Source organism: Talpa occidentalis, unplaced genomic scaffold (assembly GCF_014898055.3).
Source record: "Talpa occidentalis isolate TD23 unplaced genomic scaffold, MPIMG_talOcc4v2.1 talOcc4.4, whole genome shotgun sequence".
Classification (NCBI taxonomy): Eukaryota; Metazoa; Chordata; class Mammalia; order Eulipotyphla; family Talpidae; genus Talpa; species Talpa occidentalis.
Window position 1 is genome coordinate 88,112,164 of NW_023604295.1, and position 16,076 is coordinate 88,128,239.

At 36.8% G+C, this 16,076-nt stretch overlaps 1 protein-coding gene across 1 annotated transcript in view; it reads left to right on the forward strand.

Annotated features, from left to right (window-relative positions):
• TM4SF18 (transmembrane 4 L six family member 18) overlaps window positions 1-11,873 on the forward strand; it is a 30,714-nt gene extending 18,841 nt beyond the window's left edge. The window contains exons 4-6 of the mRNA XM_037524650.2: window positions 3,388-3,530; window positions 8,450-8,630; window positions 9,364-11,873. Of these exons, the coding sequence (XP_037380547.1) occupies window positions 3,388-3,530; window positions 8,450-8,630; window positions 9,364-9,378 (339 nt within the window). The 3' untranslated portion in view covers window positions 9,379-11,873. The remainder of the gene's footprint in view (window positions 1-3,387; window positions 3,531-8,449; window positions 8,631-9,363) is intronic.
• Window positions 11,874-16,076: the final 4,203 nt, after the last annotated feature.

Genomic DNA, 16,076 nt, shown 5'->3' on the forward strand with positions numbered 1-16,076 from the left:
TCATGGTAACTAATTTGAATTCTTTGCCCATTAGATCACAAAATTCACTGTCTTAAATTTGTTTTCTGACTTTTTTTGTTCTCTTTCTGCCATATAGTGTTGCTGTAATTTCTAATCCTGTTGGATGTGGGCTTTTCTATCTGGGCAGTCAACATTGCTGGATCTTTGAGTATATCCTTTTTTCTTTGCTTTTGAGTTCACTGAGGGGCGAGACATAGGCTTTCACATTGTCTCTGTGCTATACCTTCTTGTCTTCAGACAGAGTTAGTGATTCTCCTATCATTCTTGTCCCAGCTCTAACACCTTGACAAGCCCCAATCTACTAACCTTCAGATATATAAACATGTATGGGTCACTGAAATGATGAACATGATGAGTAGAATTACATTTGCATTTTAAGGATTCTCTGGTTGTGGTTTAAAGAGGAAGTTTGATGGTGATTGCTTATTTTGCCATGTTAATAGCATTGCTTTCCTCTTCTTTGTGCTTTTAAAATATTTTTTTCTGGGGCCTCCCCGGTGGCGCAGCGGTTGAGCACTGGGTTGCAAAACTGCCCGCAGCCTCTGCAGCTCTGGTTTGATCCCCGGCTGCCAGGCAAGTGTCCCACATGCAACGTAGACCTCTCCTGCCGCCCGCAGCTCCCCTCAGCAGTGTACTCCTTCAGTCTGCCTATTCTGCTCCCCACTCTGGCTCTGGTGAATTCTCTCACCCTCCCGCGCTTCTGGCTGTACCCAGTGCTTGTATAAACAAACAAACAAACAAACAAACAAACAAATAAATAAATAAATCTAAAAAAAAATTTTCTGATTTTTCATAATGAGTATGTAGTAATATTATACCCAGTAAAATAATTTTAAGCAAAGTATAATTTGAAATAAATTTTGCCCTTAAATCACAAATTTGTTTTGCTTTTTTCAGTTCAGCCTCTGAAATTCTCAGTAGGCTACATGTTTCTGTTTGGCTGTTCTACTCTCACTTAAAATCAACAATTATAAAACTAAAATAAAATTTTTCCCAAACCAAACTACATATTCCTGTTTCTTTTTATTCCAAATCTCTAAATCCAGATTTTTTTTTCAGTCCATCTCCAGGTATTCATTTCCTCACTGTCTTTTCCTCCAACGAATAGCTTTGTCATGTCAACTTGAAGTAGACTCCACATGGTATTCTTATTTGGGGGTTTCTCTTTTGCCAGAGCAATCTTCCAAAACATCATATATTGCTTCACATTTTGTACTTTTTCAAAAACCAATTCATGGTTTCTTGGAAAAAAGAACAACTCCAGATCTATGGCAGCATATATACAAATGAGTTTAAGATATCTTATGCCAGGAAGCAAATAAGTATTCAAATGATAACAGAAATATGTCAAAAAAAGCTCATGAACTGACCTGGAGGAAGATTATTACTGGCCATATTTGAACCAGCTGAGCTTCTAAATAATAGTAACTGTTATGAATTTTAACACATTGAGTTCGAAAAATCTGTGAGTCTACAATAATACAGAGAGAAGCGGAGGAGACATGCATTAGAAATGGAGGTTCTGTGCAGAAAAATGATAACATCAATGTTACTAAAATCATAGCACTTTAAAACTAGCACATGGCAAGCAACTATTGACAATAGCTCTTGAAAAGACATGAGAATCATGAGTGGGCGCCAAATCCCTCGGTTGAAATGTCTTCACATAATAGGGTATGTCCATTTTAAAATATCACCCTTCAAAAAATTTGCAAATTGTAAAATGGAGAATGTATGTTATGAAGGATACCACCTTAACCAAGAGAGCAAGTGTAGCATCACATATACCAATGAGAGCCCTATGATGTATCCCCACCAATCAAATGTTCATGCCAAAATGTTTAACCCAAGTCCCGTAGTGAGGAAACAATTAGGGAAACCCCAAATGTGGAATATTCTACAGACAAGTGGCTGAGAGTCTTCAAAAATAATTCAATATTCTGAAAATAGAAAAGCAACAAGACAAGTATAGATTAGAGGAGACTAAAGATATATATATACCTGTGTCTAAACTTTCACTGGATTCTGTATGAAAAATTAAAAAATAGTTGGATAATAATAGAATGTGTTTATTCTAAGACAGTAAGTATTGTTTTTAGGGATGAAATATCACAATATCTGCAAACTACTTTTAAGTGGTTTGGCTACAAAAGTGTGTAAATGAAGACATATGCATATATACATCTGCATATAGAGTGAAAGGGAAAAAGAAAGAGCAAGCAAAAATTGTAAAATATCAGAAGACATGTCTAGGTAAAGGGTGTACAGTAGTTCATTGTGCTATACTTTCAACTTTTTTGACATTTGAAATTTTCTTAATAAAAGAGTGTAGGTGGTAGAGCCTTTCCCTGAAGGTTAAAAACTGTTCCCCTTATGCAGCTTTAAAGGCCATCAAGAGGTAGATTGTATGCTATCAACCCTACCAACCCTGTTTCCCCCATACCATATTAATTTGGCCTTCAGAAACTTTCCCCTCTACTCCTCAGCAGGAATCTCCTCTTAAATCAGACCAATCTACATACTTTCACAATTCTGCTTATACTGATGTGCTAATGAGCATTGCTCACTGTCTCTATTCAAATGCAAACATCCCCTTCCGATCAATCCCATCCTTCTTTGACTATACATGACACCTGATACTTGCCCTCATATGCCTGTATGTGACAATATTCAAATATCATCTTCATAAGAGAAAAACAGAACTCACAGCTTGTGATTCTTTAAAAAAAAAAAACAACTCATAGTTTGTGAAAAATACCATGTCTTCAATAAATAAGTTAATTGATCATAGCCCTTCACTGTGTTTATGAAGTGACCTATATTTTAATATAAAAATTACTGAAAACAAGGAAAGAAATTTAGTAAATTAAGTATTTTCTCATGGAAAGACAAATAAAACCATCATTTAAAACTCACTTTTAGGGCCCCCCCTGGTGGCGCAGGCAATTGAGCGCCGTGCTATGCAGCCGTCCACAGTCTCTGGAGTGCTGTTTCTATGCCCACCGGCTTCGGAGCAACCCACATGGTCGCCAGACCTCTCCTGTCTCACCCGCTGCTCCCCTCAGCAGTGTATTTCATCAGTCTGCCTGTTCTATTCCCTGCTCTGGCTCTCGTGAATCCTCTCACCCTCCTGCGCATCTGGCCTGTACCCTGGCTCTTGTATAAAATAAATAACTTTAAAAAAATAAAATTCACTTTTAATATCAAGTAAATATGGATTAAGTATTTGTTTTTATGTGAACATTTTGTAATACATAGATTGCAATAAACTTGGATGAGTAGGGGAAAGTACCTATCAGATCATTTACCTGCGATATCTATTTATCTCATCCTATGGTACTAACCTTTCTTCTATGTTTAATTTAGACACTACTGTCAATTATTTTTTCTGCCCTTGGAATCGCCTTCTCTGGATATTGCTTGGTCATATCTGTGCTGGGCCTTGTTCAGGGGCCATATTGCCGTACCCTCAATGGCTGGGAGTATGCCTTTGAAGACACTGCAGGACGGTAAGGAATAATTTCCCAAATCAAGGTTTGAAAGTCAGAAACACCTGGTCTCAGGCTGATACTCATTTTCCATGATCACTTTTGGATTTTGTGTGGGTACTTTAGTAAAGAATATCCCTATTAGTTTACTAAAATCCAAACCAATTTGTCCTTATGCAGATCCTCCACATCTAAACAATTCAGATGTTTTCCTCCATTCTTTTAATGCAATGTACATTTACTATTTTGAAACTGCCATGAAGATATCCAAATGAAAGAAAATTTTCTTTGCACTTCAAAATAGGAATTTGTGGTTATTGTGTTCTGACAACTTTGGACCTGGGTCTTGATTCTAGCAATTCAGTCTTGCTTTATGGCTAAGTTAGAGCTGTGATCTGTTAAAGATACAAAAAGGCTTGGCTGAGAGAGAATCACAGGTATGAAAAGGCTTTGTTGAGAGAGAATCACAGATATATATCACATCAGTGGCTACATATTGATAGAAGCAGGTGAAGGGAGCAGCCCAGTACAGCCTGAGATCCAGGGACATGGCAAGGAACAATAGTTTGTAGAAGTTACCATAACCTTATCTAGCATGTACTGAAGAATATTGTAAGAAGGTAGCCTTCTTCAATAGAAGGGTGGTTCAGAAATGTTGGGGGACCCAATTCTAGAAATCAGAATGCTTCACACTGGCATTGTGCTGGGCATATTGACTACCAGCACCTGCAGAAGCAGCTCAGGAGATGGCAGGGTCCAGTAGATATAGTGGAAAGGTTCACTGAATCTTTCTTGCACTGTGATAAGAAATCTAATGGAATAAAATGGGAGAGTATCTGTACATTCCCTAGGAAAGTTACAATTTCTTTGTTTTTTATAGCCTAAAAATTTATTTTTAAGTTCATCTCTTTTTTTTTTCTGATATACCATGAATGAGTGAAATACTATGGTATTTGTCTTTATCCATTGACTCATTTCACTAGCATAATCATTCTAGGTCCATCCACATTGCAAATAACAAGATTTAATCTTTTTTATGCCTGAATAGTATTCTATTATGTAAATATACATCTTTTTGGGCCTCCCCGGTGGCACAGGCAGTTGAGCACAGCACTGTGAAGCTATCCACAGCCTCTGCAGTGCCAGTTCGATCCCCGGAAGGCCATGGAGAGTCCCACATGGCAAGCAGATCCCCTCAGCAGTGCTTTTGGTCCATCTGCCTGTTCTGTTCCCGGCTCTGTTTCTGGTGAATCCTCTCACCCTCCTGCACATCTGGCCTGTATAAATAAATAAACTTTGTATAAATAAATACATCTTTTAAAAAATATATACATCTTTTTAAAATCCATGTATCAGTTCTTGGTATATTTTGGAGATCAACACCTAGTCGGTTGAATATTATACAAATAATCTTCAGTAAGCTATCTGTTTTAATATATGTTTCTTTTGTATTACAAAAGCATCCTAGTTTCATATAATCCTATTTGTTTATTTTTGCTTTTGTTTCCCTTGCTGTTGGAGTTGAGCCCCCAAACACACCTGTAAAGCTGATGTCAAAAAGCATACTGTCTATAATTTTTATATATATTTTGGTTTCAGGTCTTACATTCAAATATTTAATTCATATCTAACTACTTTTTGTGGATGGTGTTAGTTGTTTTATACTATTTGTCTTGGTGTAGGCCTCTTTTCATTTTGATATTCAAGTGTTAGCTCTTAACTATATATATTATATAGTTCTTATAGATTTTATGTATAGATCTTATAGATCTTCTTATATAGAGATCTTTTAATAGATCTTATATATTCACTTCTTTTCCCAGGTTTGGAAAGTTTTCCATTGTTATTTCTCTGGATATGTTCTCTGTTCCCCACTTCAGGGATATCCTTTATCCTTATGTTGCCTTTCCTAATGGAACTGAATTGTTTTCATAATGTTTCTATTTATAGCTTTTTTATTCTTATTTTTATTTTTTAAATTTTTTATATATTTTACATCATTGTTCTTTTTTTAATATTTTTTTTATTTTTTACATCATTGTTCATTTTTAAACAATATTTGTTCCCCCCTCACCTTTCAGGTATTGTCCCCATAGAATTTCCTTTTACAGCTTATTTCTCTCTCTTCTTTGAACTGTATCATTTGTATGTCACTATCTTTGACCTGATTTATTCCTCCATTTGGTCTATTCTGCTATCATAAATTTCTCTGGCATTCTTGATCTCATTTATTAAATTCTTCACATCCTGAGTCTCTGTTCTTTTCTTATTAAAGCTTCATTTTTTTTTACCTTCTGTTAATTAATTTCATTTTTGTGTTCAAAGTTTTTCTAAGTTTTGTCATATTTCTTTCATTACTGAGGTATCTTGTATTCACTTTGACATGCTTTTCTGAGTTTTCTTCCATCTCTTTGAGTTTATTTGTTATAGCCATTTTGAACTCTCTACCTGATAGGGAGATAAAGTCTTCCATATCTTTGAGGTTGGATTCTGGAGAATTGTTCTCTCCTTGTAATATGATAATCCCTTGTGGTCTCAAGTTGCCAAGTGCTACATTTGTTTTGGTATACATATTTTGCTATTTTAAATTTCTCTGTTTTGGGTTCTTTTAAATATATGGGTCACTATCTAGAGAGTTGAACCTCTTTTGCTTTTCCAGTTTGCAGAACTGTGGATTTATTTTACTATTTTATTATTTTATTTGGACTCCGCTGGCTTCCATAGGTCCTGGTGCCTACATTTTCTGTTGCTGTGTCAATGGGGTGGGGTGATAAGAAAGGAGGGGTCCAGCTGCTATTTTAAATGTGTATTTTAAATGATGGGAGGGTGGCTGGTTTTTGTTTGTGACACTACTGTTATCCCTCCTCTCTAATTTCCCAGATCGCTGGGCATTTCGTAGTGAGGAACTCTGTGTTCCTACCTCTCCTTTTAATATTTTGCACCTGCCTATCTGTCTCTGACTGACCTTCCAGTACCCAATTTAGCATTTATAATATCATTGTTTTATATAGTCTTTGTCTGATATGTCCTCTATTTCTGTGCCCTTTATATATTTCCCAAAATTTCTGTTCTTCTCTCTTTTCTTTTCAATCTTATGTTCAAATGTCCCTTGCTTCTGAGGCAAGTGTATTGCCTTATTTGCTTTTTGTTTGGGACTGCAAATTAGTTCTGTTTCTCTTCTTTGTTTACCTTGGTGTGAGGTGAGGGCAGAAGAGGAGGCTTGGGCTTAAATATTTAGCCTCAATCTTTCTGAGGCGTGAGGGTGGTCACCTCTGCCTTCTCTCTTCACCTCTCCAGGGCGAGCTCTATTCAGTGCTACAGTTGTCTTCACTTCCCTCCCTGGCTCCCTGCTGCACCATCCTGCCACTTGTCATGTTCCACCAAACTTTTGTCTCCTGGCAAGGGGGCGGGGGCTAGGAATGATCCACAGGGCTGAAGTGCTGGGACTCAGTTTGGGGACACACGAGAAAGCTGTTTCTTCTTGCCCAGCAATGGCTGGAGGCAATGGCTGCCACTATGACACCACTGCCATTCTTCCACCTGAGGGACATGGGCTACGAGTACTGAGTGCCCACTTTATTCTTTTCAAGGGAATGAGATTTCTCACTAGTCCTTCCCTCAGCTATTGGGCTCATAATCCGTCCAAGTAAGGCTCCATTTGAAGACTCTGTTTTCTTACCTCCAGACAGGGGTTGGGGAGGTTTCCTTGATGACACTGGCATGGAACCCCCATGACCTAGGCTGGACCCGTGCCCATGTATAACTGCATTGCCTTTCTGAAGTCTCTCCAGTGAAATTAAAAGTGTCCAAGCTGGCCCTGTTTGTCTAGGACCAGTTCTACCACCCAGGGTACTTATTTTCTTGCCCATACTCCCCTTTGCCTTGTCTCTCTCCTCCCCTGTAGTAAGTCACCAACCTTAGTTTAAGTCCCTCATGGAAAAGTCCTGGGATGCTGTCAGAGAACTTGAGTAATTATTTTTTATAGTTGTTTGTTAGGGAAGAAGGTGATCCCAACCTCTCTATTCCTCCATGATGTGAGTAGCTCTGTTTGGGGACATTTTAGGGGAGACCAATTTACCATTTTGATTTAGTTGAACAGAGCAACTGTTTAATTGAACAGCCTAGTGTGCAAGTAATGGCATGGATGTGAACACAAATCGGTTAGGTAAATTCAGTATAGTTTTTAAGATTATCTTGGGAATGGTTTAAATTTCATAATCCTATGCCAAATTAAACAGCTCAAATCTTTCAATTTGTTTGCATTCCCACCTCATAATCTAAATCTTCTTAAATAGCTACAGAACAGCAATGTTCCCAAGCAGATTTTCTTACACTGTGGACCTTAGCCCAGCAGCAGCAACATCACCTGGGAATTTTGAAATGCAGTCTTGAGGAACATTCAGAACTTCAGGGTCAGCTATCCTGGGAAGGTCCCAGTCAACTGCAGTTTCACAAACCTCCCAGATAACTCTGAATTATGCTCAACTTTGAGAACTGTTGTTCTAAAGGAATTTGGGACAGAGTCTAGGAATTTATAGTATCATTTGTCTTTACTATTTTGCCAAGTATGTGATTTTATATAAACTCAACCCTTAACTTCTGGATTCTTAGATTAAGAGGTAATCTTTACCTCTTGGTATTGCCATGTGCTATCTTTCATTGCTATTGAGTCTTCATTATATACCTTACCTCCTATAATTAAATAATTGCTCTGAGGCAGTCACCATGTTTATAATAAATATAGCTTAGTTCTATACACACTATGTACTCAACATATGTATCCGAATGAATTTTTAAAAATACTAATTCATATTTAATAATGGTATGTATTTTAATCATATGTTAATTTCCCAAACATATAAATACCTGTAACCTTGTTCCTTGAGCCAAATACCTAGGCTTGGCCATGGGTTTTGTTGACCATTTCCTTTCTTTTCTAGTTTCCTTACAGATTCCAGCACATGGGCTCAGTGTCTGGAACCTGCACATGTAGTAGAATGGAACATCATTTTATTTTCCATCCTCATAACTCTCAGTGGGCTTCAAGTGATTGTTTGCCTCATCAGATTAATTATTCAGTTAATCAAGATACTGTGTGGAACCTATTCAGTCATCATTCAGGTAACAGTCCCCCACTAGTGCCTGTACTTCCTCACTGCTCAAGATTCAGTGAGTCTTTTAAAAAGATTTCCATCATGTTCTTTCCATCCCTATTGCCTTCATCTTTTCTGAAGCTCTAATATCTCAATTTTTTTCTGATATTCCAATGTGTCTGTTGGCTTGTCCATATGGATTAAATCAATGAAATAATTGTAAAATCTGCCTTCCATGTTAAATGGTGAAAACAGCACATGTGTTTTGAATAAACACCGTTTCAGTATTCTAAGGAAAAAAAAACCAAAACACAAAAAAATCTTAACATTTATTGAGAATTACCCTTTCATAAGATAAATGTAGACTCACAGCCTTCCATTGACATATTCTCTCTTTTGAATGCTGCCGCATTCAAGTAATAATCTTTCTTTATACTGAGTCATTAGTGAATGGTTTTGAGAAGAAATATGTCTTTATTTTGTCATAACTGTGTTTGCTTCACTTGCTAAAATACTAATGTTAATTTGGTTATGTTTGAAACTGCTATCCTATCCAGCAAATACAGAATGAAGAGAAATCATGAATGTAGTAGCTTGTATCTATCTAAAAACATATAATATATGCCTTTCCTAGTAGTTTTAAATAGATATTTTTCTATTCCAGCATGTTTTAAATATGAACTCTAAATTAAGGTTGTTACCTGGATTATGGATTAAATGAAAAAAAAATCACTACTTTACTGTTTTTCCTTTTCTTATAGCCTGGAGTCATTTGAATAAGATCAAGAAAGTTTTTCATGATGAAGAAATGACTATCATATCTACTTGAGGACAATATTCAAATGATGATGTTTTCTCCATGTGGTATTTATTTTGCTGTTTGTGAAGTTTGCAGTCTTCATTGCAGATGCCACTCTTCAATTTAGAATTTTTTCTAAGCAATGTGTGTCAATATCTTTAGAAATGTTTGTACCCTTTGATCAAACAAATCCATTTCTAATAAAATATATTATGAAAAATAAGAATATAAGATAAAACTTTATGCAAATGTACATATGGCAGCATTATGTAATATTCTGGCAAATTAGAAATACCCAAAAAGCCTAATGTTAGGAGAAGGATTAAATGAAGTATGGTATATTAGTCATACTACGCAGTTGTTACAAATGATGTTATGTAGTCATTACAAATGATAGTTTAAAAATTATGAATACTGCTATGTGAAACTGCATATTTAAAATTATGTTTAATGAGTAACTACCTAAAACAAACAAAACATCGAATACTCTAAACTTAACATAAAACTAAATCTGGAAGAGATTTAGTCATCTGTGGTTGATTTTGGTTATAGGTGACACTTCTTGCCTTTTGATATTTTCCAAGTTTTCTTTATTATGTTTCATAATTAAAAGACTTATAAAAACCTCATTTTTGCTATTTTTTATTTTTCCAATATTTATAATACATTTTTCCAACCTTGAGTCACAGAATCACATTTCAAGCAATGTACAATGAAGAACAAAGCTAGACAAGCCAAAAAACGTTCAATATAAATTTATAAAATATGAGCTGTTGTCCTTAATTTCTCATTCCTAGTAATGAGGGTAGTGAGATACAAGTAGTAACCTTGAAATAAGTGAGCACATGAGGGCATGCTCAATGGGTTAGAAAAAGTGACCACCTGCCAGTTGATAACTATGATATGGGGAATTACCATAAGTCATATTTATTTTTTTAATTTAAGTAAAACTATCTACTATACTTACCATGTCCTGAGGACAGCAGTCATGTCTTATATTTTCACATCATCCAGAAGATGTAGCACAAGTGGGCATAGTAGACACTCAATGTTGGATATTCATGCCAGGTCCTTCTGTTTTCTGCTGAACACATGTCTCCATCACAAGTCTACAGGACTGTGATACTTCTGACACTTCCCCATCTCTCTCCTTCATGGACATTGTCCACAGATTCTGTGATACCCACTCTATTCCAAAGCTGAGAAGTTGTCTAGGAAGGATAATGTCTTTCCTTGGTCCTGCTCTGCCTACAGTCTCCTTTAAGAGACAATGCCCTGTCTGTCCACTGACTTTGCTGAAGTAAACATCTTGGAAAATAAGCTATACTGTTACCATTCCACCCCTATGCCTGGAACCACTGAAAGTACTGGGATTGGTGCCAAAACACAGACAGCCTATTCTCACCCTACTGGCTCTAATGTATTCTAAAGTGAAACTCCGCTTAAGAATCTGAACTAGGAATCCAAGAATGCAGCAACACAGGCCTTGCAGTTAGGAAAATAATGGACAAGGAAGGACACTAACATAATGAATATCTGTTTGAGCTATCAAGTTCATAGGCTTGTCATATCTAGCACCCTCAATTTTTCAACTCCCTCAAATACCCCTCAATCCTCTTGTAAACAAATTTCTGGCACTGACCAGTTTGTCAGACACAATCAGACAATTTTTGTCTTGTTAAATTCATTATGGAACCACACATTGAATGGACCACAAATAGATGTCAGCTGAGTGATTTCACCGCAGAATTGGGAACATGGCTAACAATGAGCACAATCAGATGCAGTACAATCTACCTATCAGTAAATTAAATATTAACACAGTCACCTGAATTTTGTTTTGCTCGTTGGTAGCATATAGAGAAATAAATCAGGGACAGACAAAACTAAACTAAAACAAACCCTAGAAACCTAACTTCAGAGGTAAGACTATAAGAGGAGAAAGGTAGAGATGGGAACAAAGTGGAGAAGTCCCAGTGGACTATCCTCAAGGAGAATGGTGGTGGATGTGGTGCTGATTCACATCTGAAGAGGCATGAACCAGTGCCTCTGAATCACACATGCTGTAAGTCAACATTATGTCAATAAAAAAATACAATGAAAATAAATAAATCTCTTCTAAAGAGCAAGTATCAAATTCTTTCTGTAAAATCTGTTTAAGGAGCTTACCTGCACTAGGAAAGAACTAGACACGAAAGTAATGGATGAGGACCCTTTCTTCTTACTCTTTTTAAAAGGTAAATCTTTCCATTTGCTAATTCTCAGGGAGTCTGGGTATTGTCAGCTAATCCTCATTGAGAATTTATTCTATTTTATGCATTTATATGTGTTTACTTATTATTGCTCTTGTTATTTTCATAGATTCTACCTCATTGTACTTTGCTTCTTAGATTAAATTAATTTTCAATCTTTCCTCTTTTCTTAAACATTTAGGATGATGTATTTTTTTCTTTACCACTTTGGCTACATGTCATGAACTTTGAAATGTTGTATTTTCCTTAATATTCAGTTTTGTGTTTTTTATGTGCTTTATTTTTCTATCTATGAGTTCTAAATCTGCTCTAAAACTCCCAAATATATGAGTTTGAGTTTTGTGGTTGATTTCCAATTTAATTATACTGTGATCATAGAATGTGGTCTTGATGATTCTGATACTTTCAACATTTTAAGACTTATTTATCGTTAATATTTGTAACTATACTATGTACTTAAAATGTATATGTTTTCTCTAAATACTTTGTGTAAGATTCTATATATGTCCATTAACTCAAGTTGTCAACTTTGTTGTTCAGAACTTCAATGTCCTTTTTGATCATTTGCTTGATCTAGTGTTTTTATGAGGATTAAATGGATGAGTACATGTATACTAATTGTTCCAACTATATATATATATAATATACATAAATGTATAATATATATGTGTATGAGTGTGTGTGTGTATGCCAATAATGGCTTGCACACCAGGATACAATTTATAAATCACATAAAACAAGGTGGCTTAAAGATGCACCTGGGGTCAGATTGCTTAGACTCAGATACAGACACCGAATAATTAGTAAACTAATTAATTTACTTAATCTCTCTGTGCATCATTCTCTGAATCTGTAAGATAAGTTAAATAAGAGTGTTGTGAAGATGAAGTGGGTTAGTATTTTTAATTTTTTTGTGTGTGTGTGTATTTTTTTGTTTGTTTGTTTTGTTTTTATTTATTTATTTGTTTGTTTTGTTTATACAAGCACTGGGTACAGTCAGAAGCGCGGGAGGGTGAGAGAATTCACCAGAGCCAGAGTGGAGAGCAGAGCAGGCAGAAGGACTGAAGCACACTGCTGAGGGGAGCAGCGGGCGGCAGGAGAGGTCTGCGCACCTTGTGGGACCCTCCTCCAGTGGCCGGGGAGCAGCCGGGGATCGAACCGGCGCCGCAGAGGCCGCGGGCAGCTTCGCAACCCAGCGCTCAACCGCTGCGCCACTGGGGAGGCCCTGGGTTAGTATTTTTAAAGCTCTTAAATGATGGTGACTTAAATCAGAAGCCAGGTGCAATTGATGCAGATTTGGATACCTAAGGCCTGCAAATGCCATAAAATAAAGGGGGGAGAAATAGAGGAAGCTCATAGACTCATAGGAATATAAGGTCAGATGTTTGGGGAAAGGAAGATGGCAAAGGTAAGAGGCAGGCATTGCAAGGCTAAACAAAGTGCAAGAGAGCCCAGTATTTCCTTCTGTCACATATTCAGAGATGGAATATTATAGGCATTATTCTGAAGTTCTTAAAACTTCCTAATAGTTCTTCCTGAAGTTCCAAATAACTTCAGTAGCCTCTGGCCTAAATACACTACTATCTACTGAAAAGCCACATGGATAGCTCAGACTGCAGCTTTGTAAGGACAATACTAGAGGAAAGGCTAACTAACTGTGGTAGGCTGAATAATAACCCCATCACCACAACCAAATGCCATGTACTAATCCCTGGAGCCTATGAATATGTTGTGTTGAAATGGGCTTGGCAAGTGGGATCAAATTAAGAACCTTAGAGTGGGAGATTATCCTGGATTATCCAGGCGAGTCCAACATAATCACATGAGCAATTATAGGAGGGAGGTAAGAGTACCAGATTCAGAGAAAAAATATGTAAGTGCACAAGAATCAGGAGAGAAATTTCCATATTCCTGGCCTTAAAGATGGAGGGAGATCTGCCATCAAAGTGAACTACAGGCACCAGGAGAGAACGCAGGCCCTGCACAATTGTTGGAAAACCAGGACATCATGATCTCCCTATGGAACTGAGAGAGAATGGGCTCCACAAACAAAGGTGAGCAAGGAAGCATGCACGTAGCAAGGCTGCTGCAGGCCCTGCACCTGCTCATGTTTTGGAACTGAGAGCTGGGGCAGGATCCGCCATCAAAGTGAACGGCAGGAACTGGGAGAGTGCAGTTGCTGAGCCATTGTTGGAAGTCAAGGACCTCATGATCCCCTTTGGGAATTGAGAGAGGGAAAGCTCCATAAACAATGCCAGGGACCCATGATCCCCTTCTGGAACTGAGTAAATACAGAGGGAGGGGATCTTCAGGGACAGTGATCACAAACATCCATAGCATCACTGCACTTGTGGAGTTTTGGCATATCAGTGCTGAGTTGGTCTGGACACCAGTTCCTGACAAACCAGAAGAAGCACCCCAAAGAGATGCCTGCCAGTACCAACAGCACAGTGTCCCAATGCACAGAACAAATTAGGAAACAAACAACAGGGGGAAGGAAAAATACAACTAATCAAAAAGCCCACAGGACACTACACAAAAAGAAAATCAGCCACCAGAACTCAACAACAATGACATGAAAGAACTTCTCTGCTTTCCAGATAGAGAATTTAAAATCACCGTGATGAAAAAACAAAGACAAAAGGAAAAGATGATATGAGAAAAATAATTAATGAACTAAAGAATGAAATTGAGTCCCTAACAAAGGAAATGAAAGAAACGCAGGAGGTTAAAAGATTGACAGAGGAGCTAAAGAACTAAGGGAAAAGCAACAAAAACAGAACTGATAAAATGGAAGAACAAATCAGTACTCTCAAAGATACAGCAATAAAAAGAACCAAAAAAGAAAAGGAAAGAGAAGCACGAAGGAAAAAGAATGAAGAAAGACTTCAAGAACTATCTGACACCATGAAGAAAGGAAATGTAAGAGCTATAGGAATTCCAGAAAATGAGGAGAGAGACTGAGAAACTATTCAAGGAGATAATCAAAGAGAACTTCCCAAGCATGAAGAAGGAGATGAAAATAGATGCACAAGAAGTGCGAAGAACATCAAATTACCACAATGAAAGAAAAACTAGCAAGACACATAATAGTAAAGTTTGAAGGAGTCCAAGACAAGGAAAAAATAATGAAGCTGACAAGGGGGAAGAAACAGATAACTTATAAAGGAAAACCAATCAGGCTGACATCAGACTTCTCCGAAGAAACACTATGGGCAAGAAGAGAATGGAGTGACATATTCAACAAACTCCAAGACAACAAATAACAACCAAGAATACTTTACCCTCTATGAAGAAAAAATAAGGACCTTCTCAGACAAACAGAATCTATACAGAAATTCATTAAGGCTAAACCTCCACTCCAAAAAATGCTATAAGAAGTCCCAAAGTCAAAACCAACAGAGGATTGAATAACAGTATAAGGCAAGGAAATAAATCACAAAAAGACATACAAAATGGCAAATACACATGCCAACATATCAATATTAACTCTAAATGTAAATGAACTAAACTCATCAATAAAAAGACACAGAGTAGCAACCTGGATTAAAAAAACAAATTCTAACCTTCTGCCTTCTCCAGGAAACACATTTAACTACAAAAGATAAATGTAGACTGAAAGTAAAAGGATAGAAAAGTATCCTATAGGCAAATGGACCAAAAAAGAAGGCAGGAACAGCTATATTTATATCCAATGAAATAAACTTTGAACTAAAAAAGGTGAAAAGAGACATAGATGGACACTACATTATGATTAAGGGGACAATATATCAGGAAGATATAACAATCATTAACATATACTCACCAGATGAAGGACCAGCAAAATATGTAAGACAATTATAATCAGCTCTGAAAACAGAAAATAGAGAAAATAAATTTATAGTAGGAGACTACAACATCCCACTTTCACCAATGGACAGATCAATGAGACAAAAAATAAACAAAGACACTAGAGGCCTAAATAAAGACCTAGACCTCATGGGCTTAGCAGACACTGTATAGGACACTGTACCCCAAAAAATCTGAGTACACATTTTTCTCAAGAGTGCATGAATCATTCTCCAGAATAAATCACATATTGAGCCCCAAGACAAACATCAACAGATACATTAAGATCATAATCATTCCAACTATCTTTTCTGATCATAAAGGCATCAAACCAGAAATAAATCATGGAAAGAAAGCAAGGAACCCTCCCACTTCATGGAGATTGAAATCAACACTACTGGAAGACCATTGTATTAAAGAGAAGACCAAAGAAGAAATTAAAAAAATGCTTTGAGGAAGCCACTTTCCAGAATGTACGGGACACAGCAAAACAGTAATAACAGGAAAGTATATAGCAATGCAGGCTCACATCAAGAAACAAGAAAGAACTCAAAGAAAAACCTACTCTCAACTCAAAGAACCAGAAAAAGAAAAA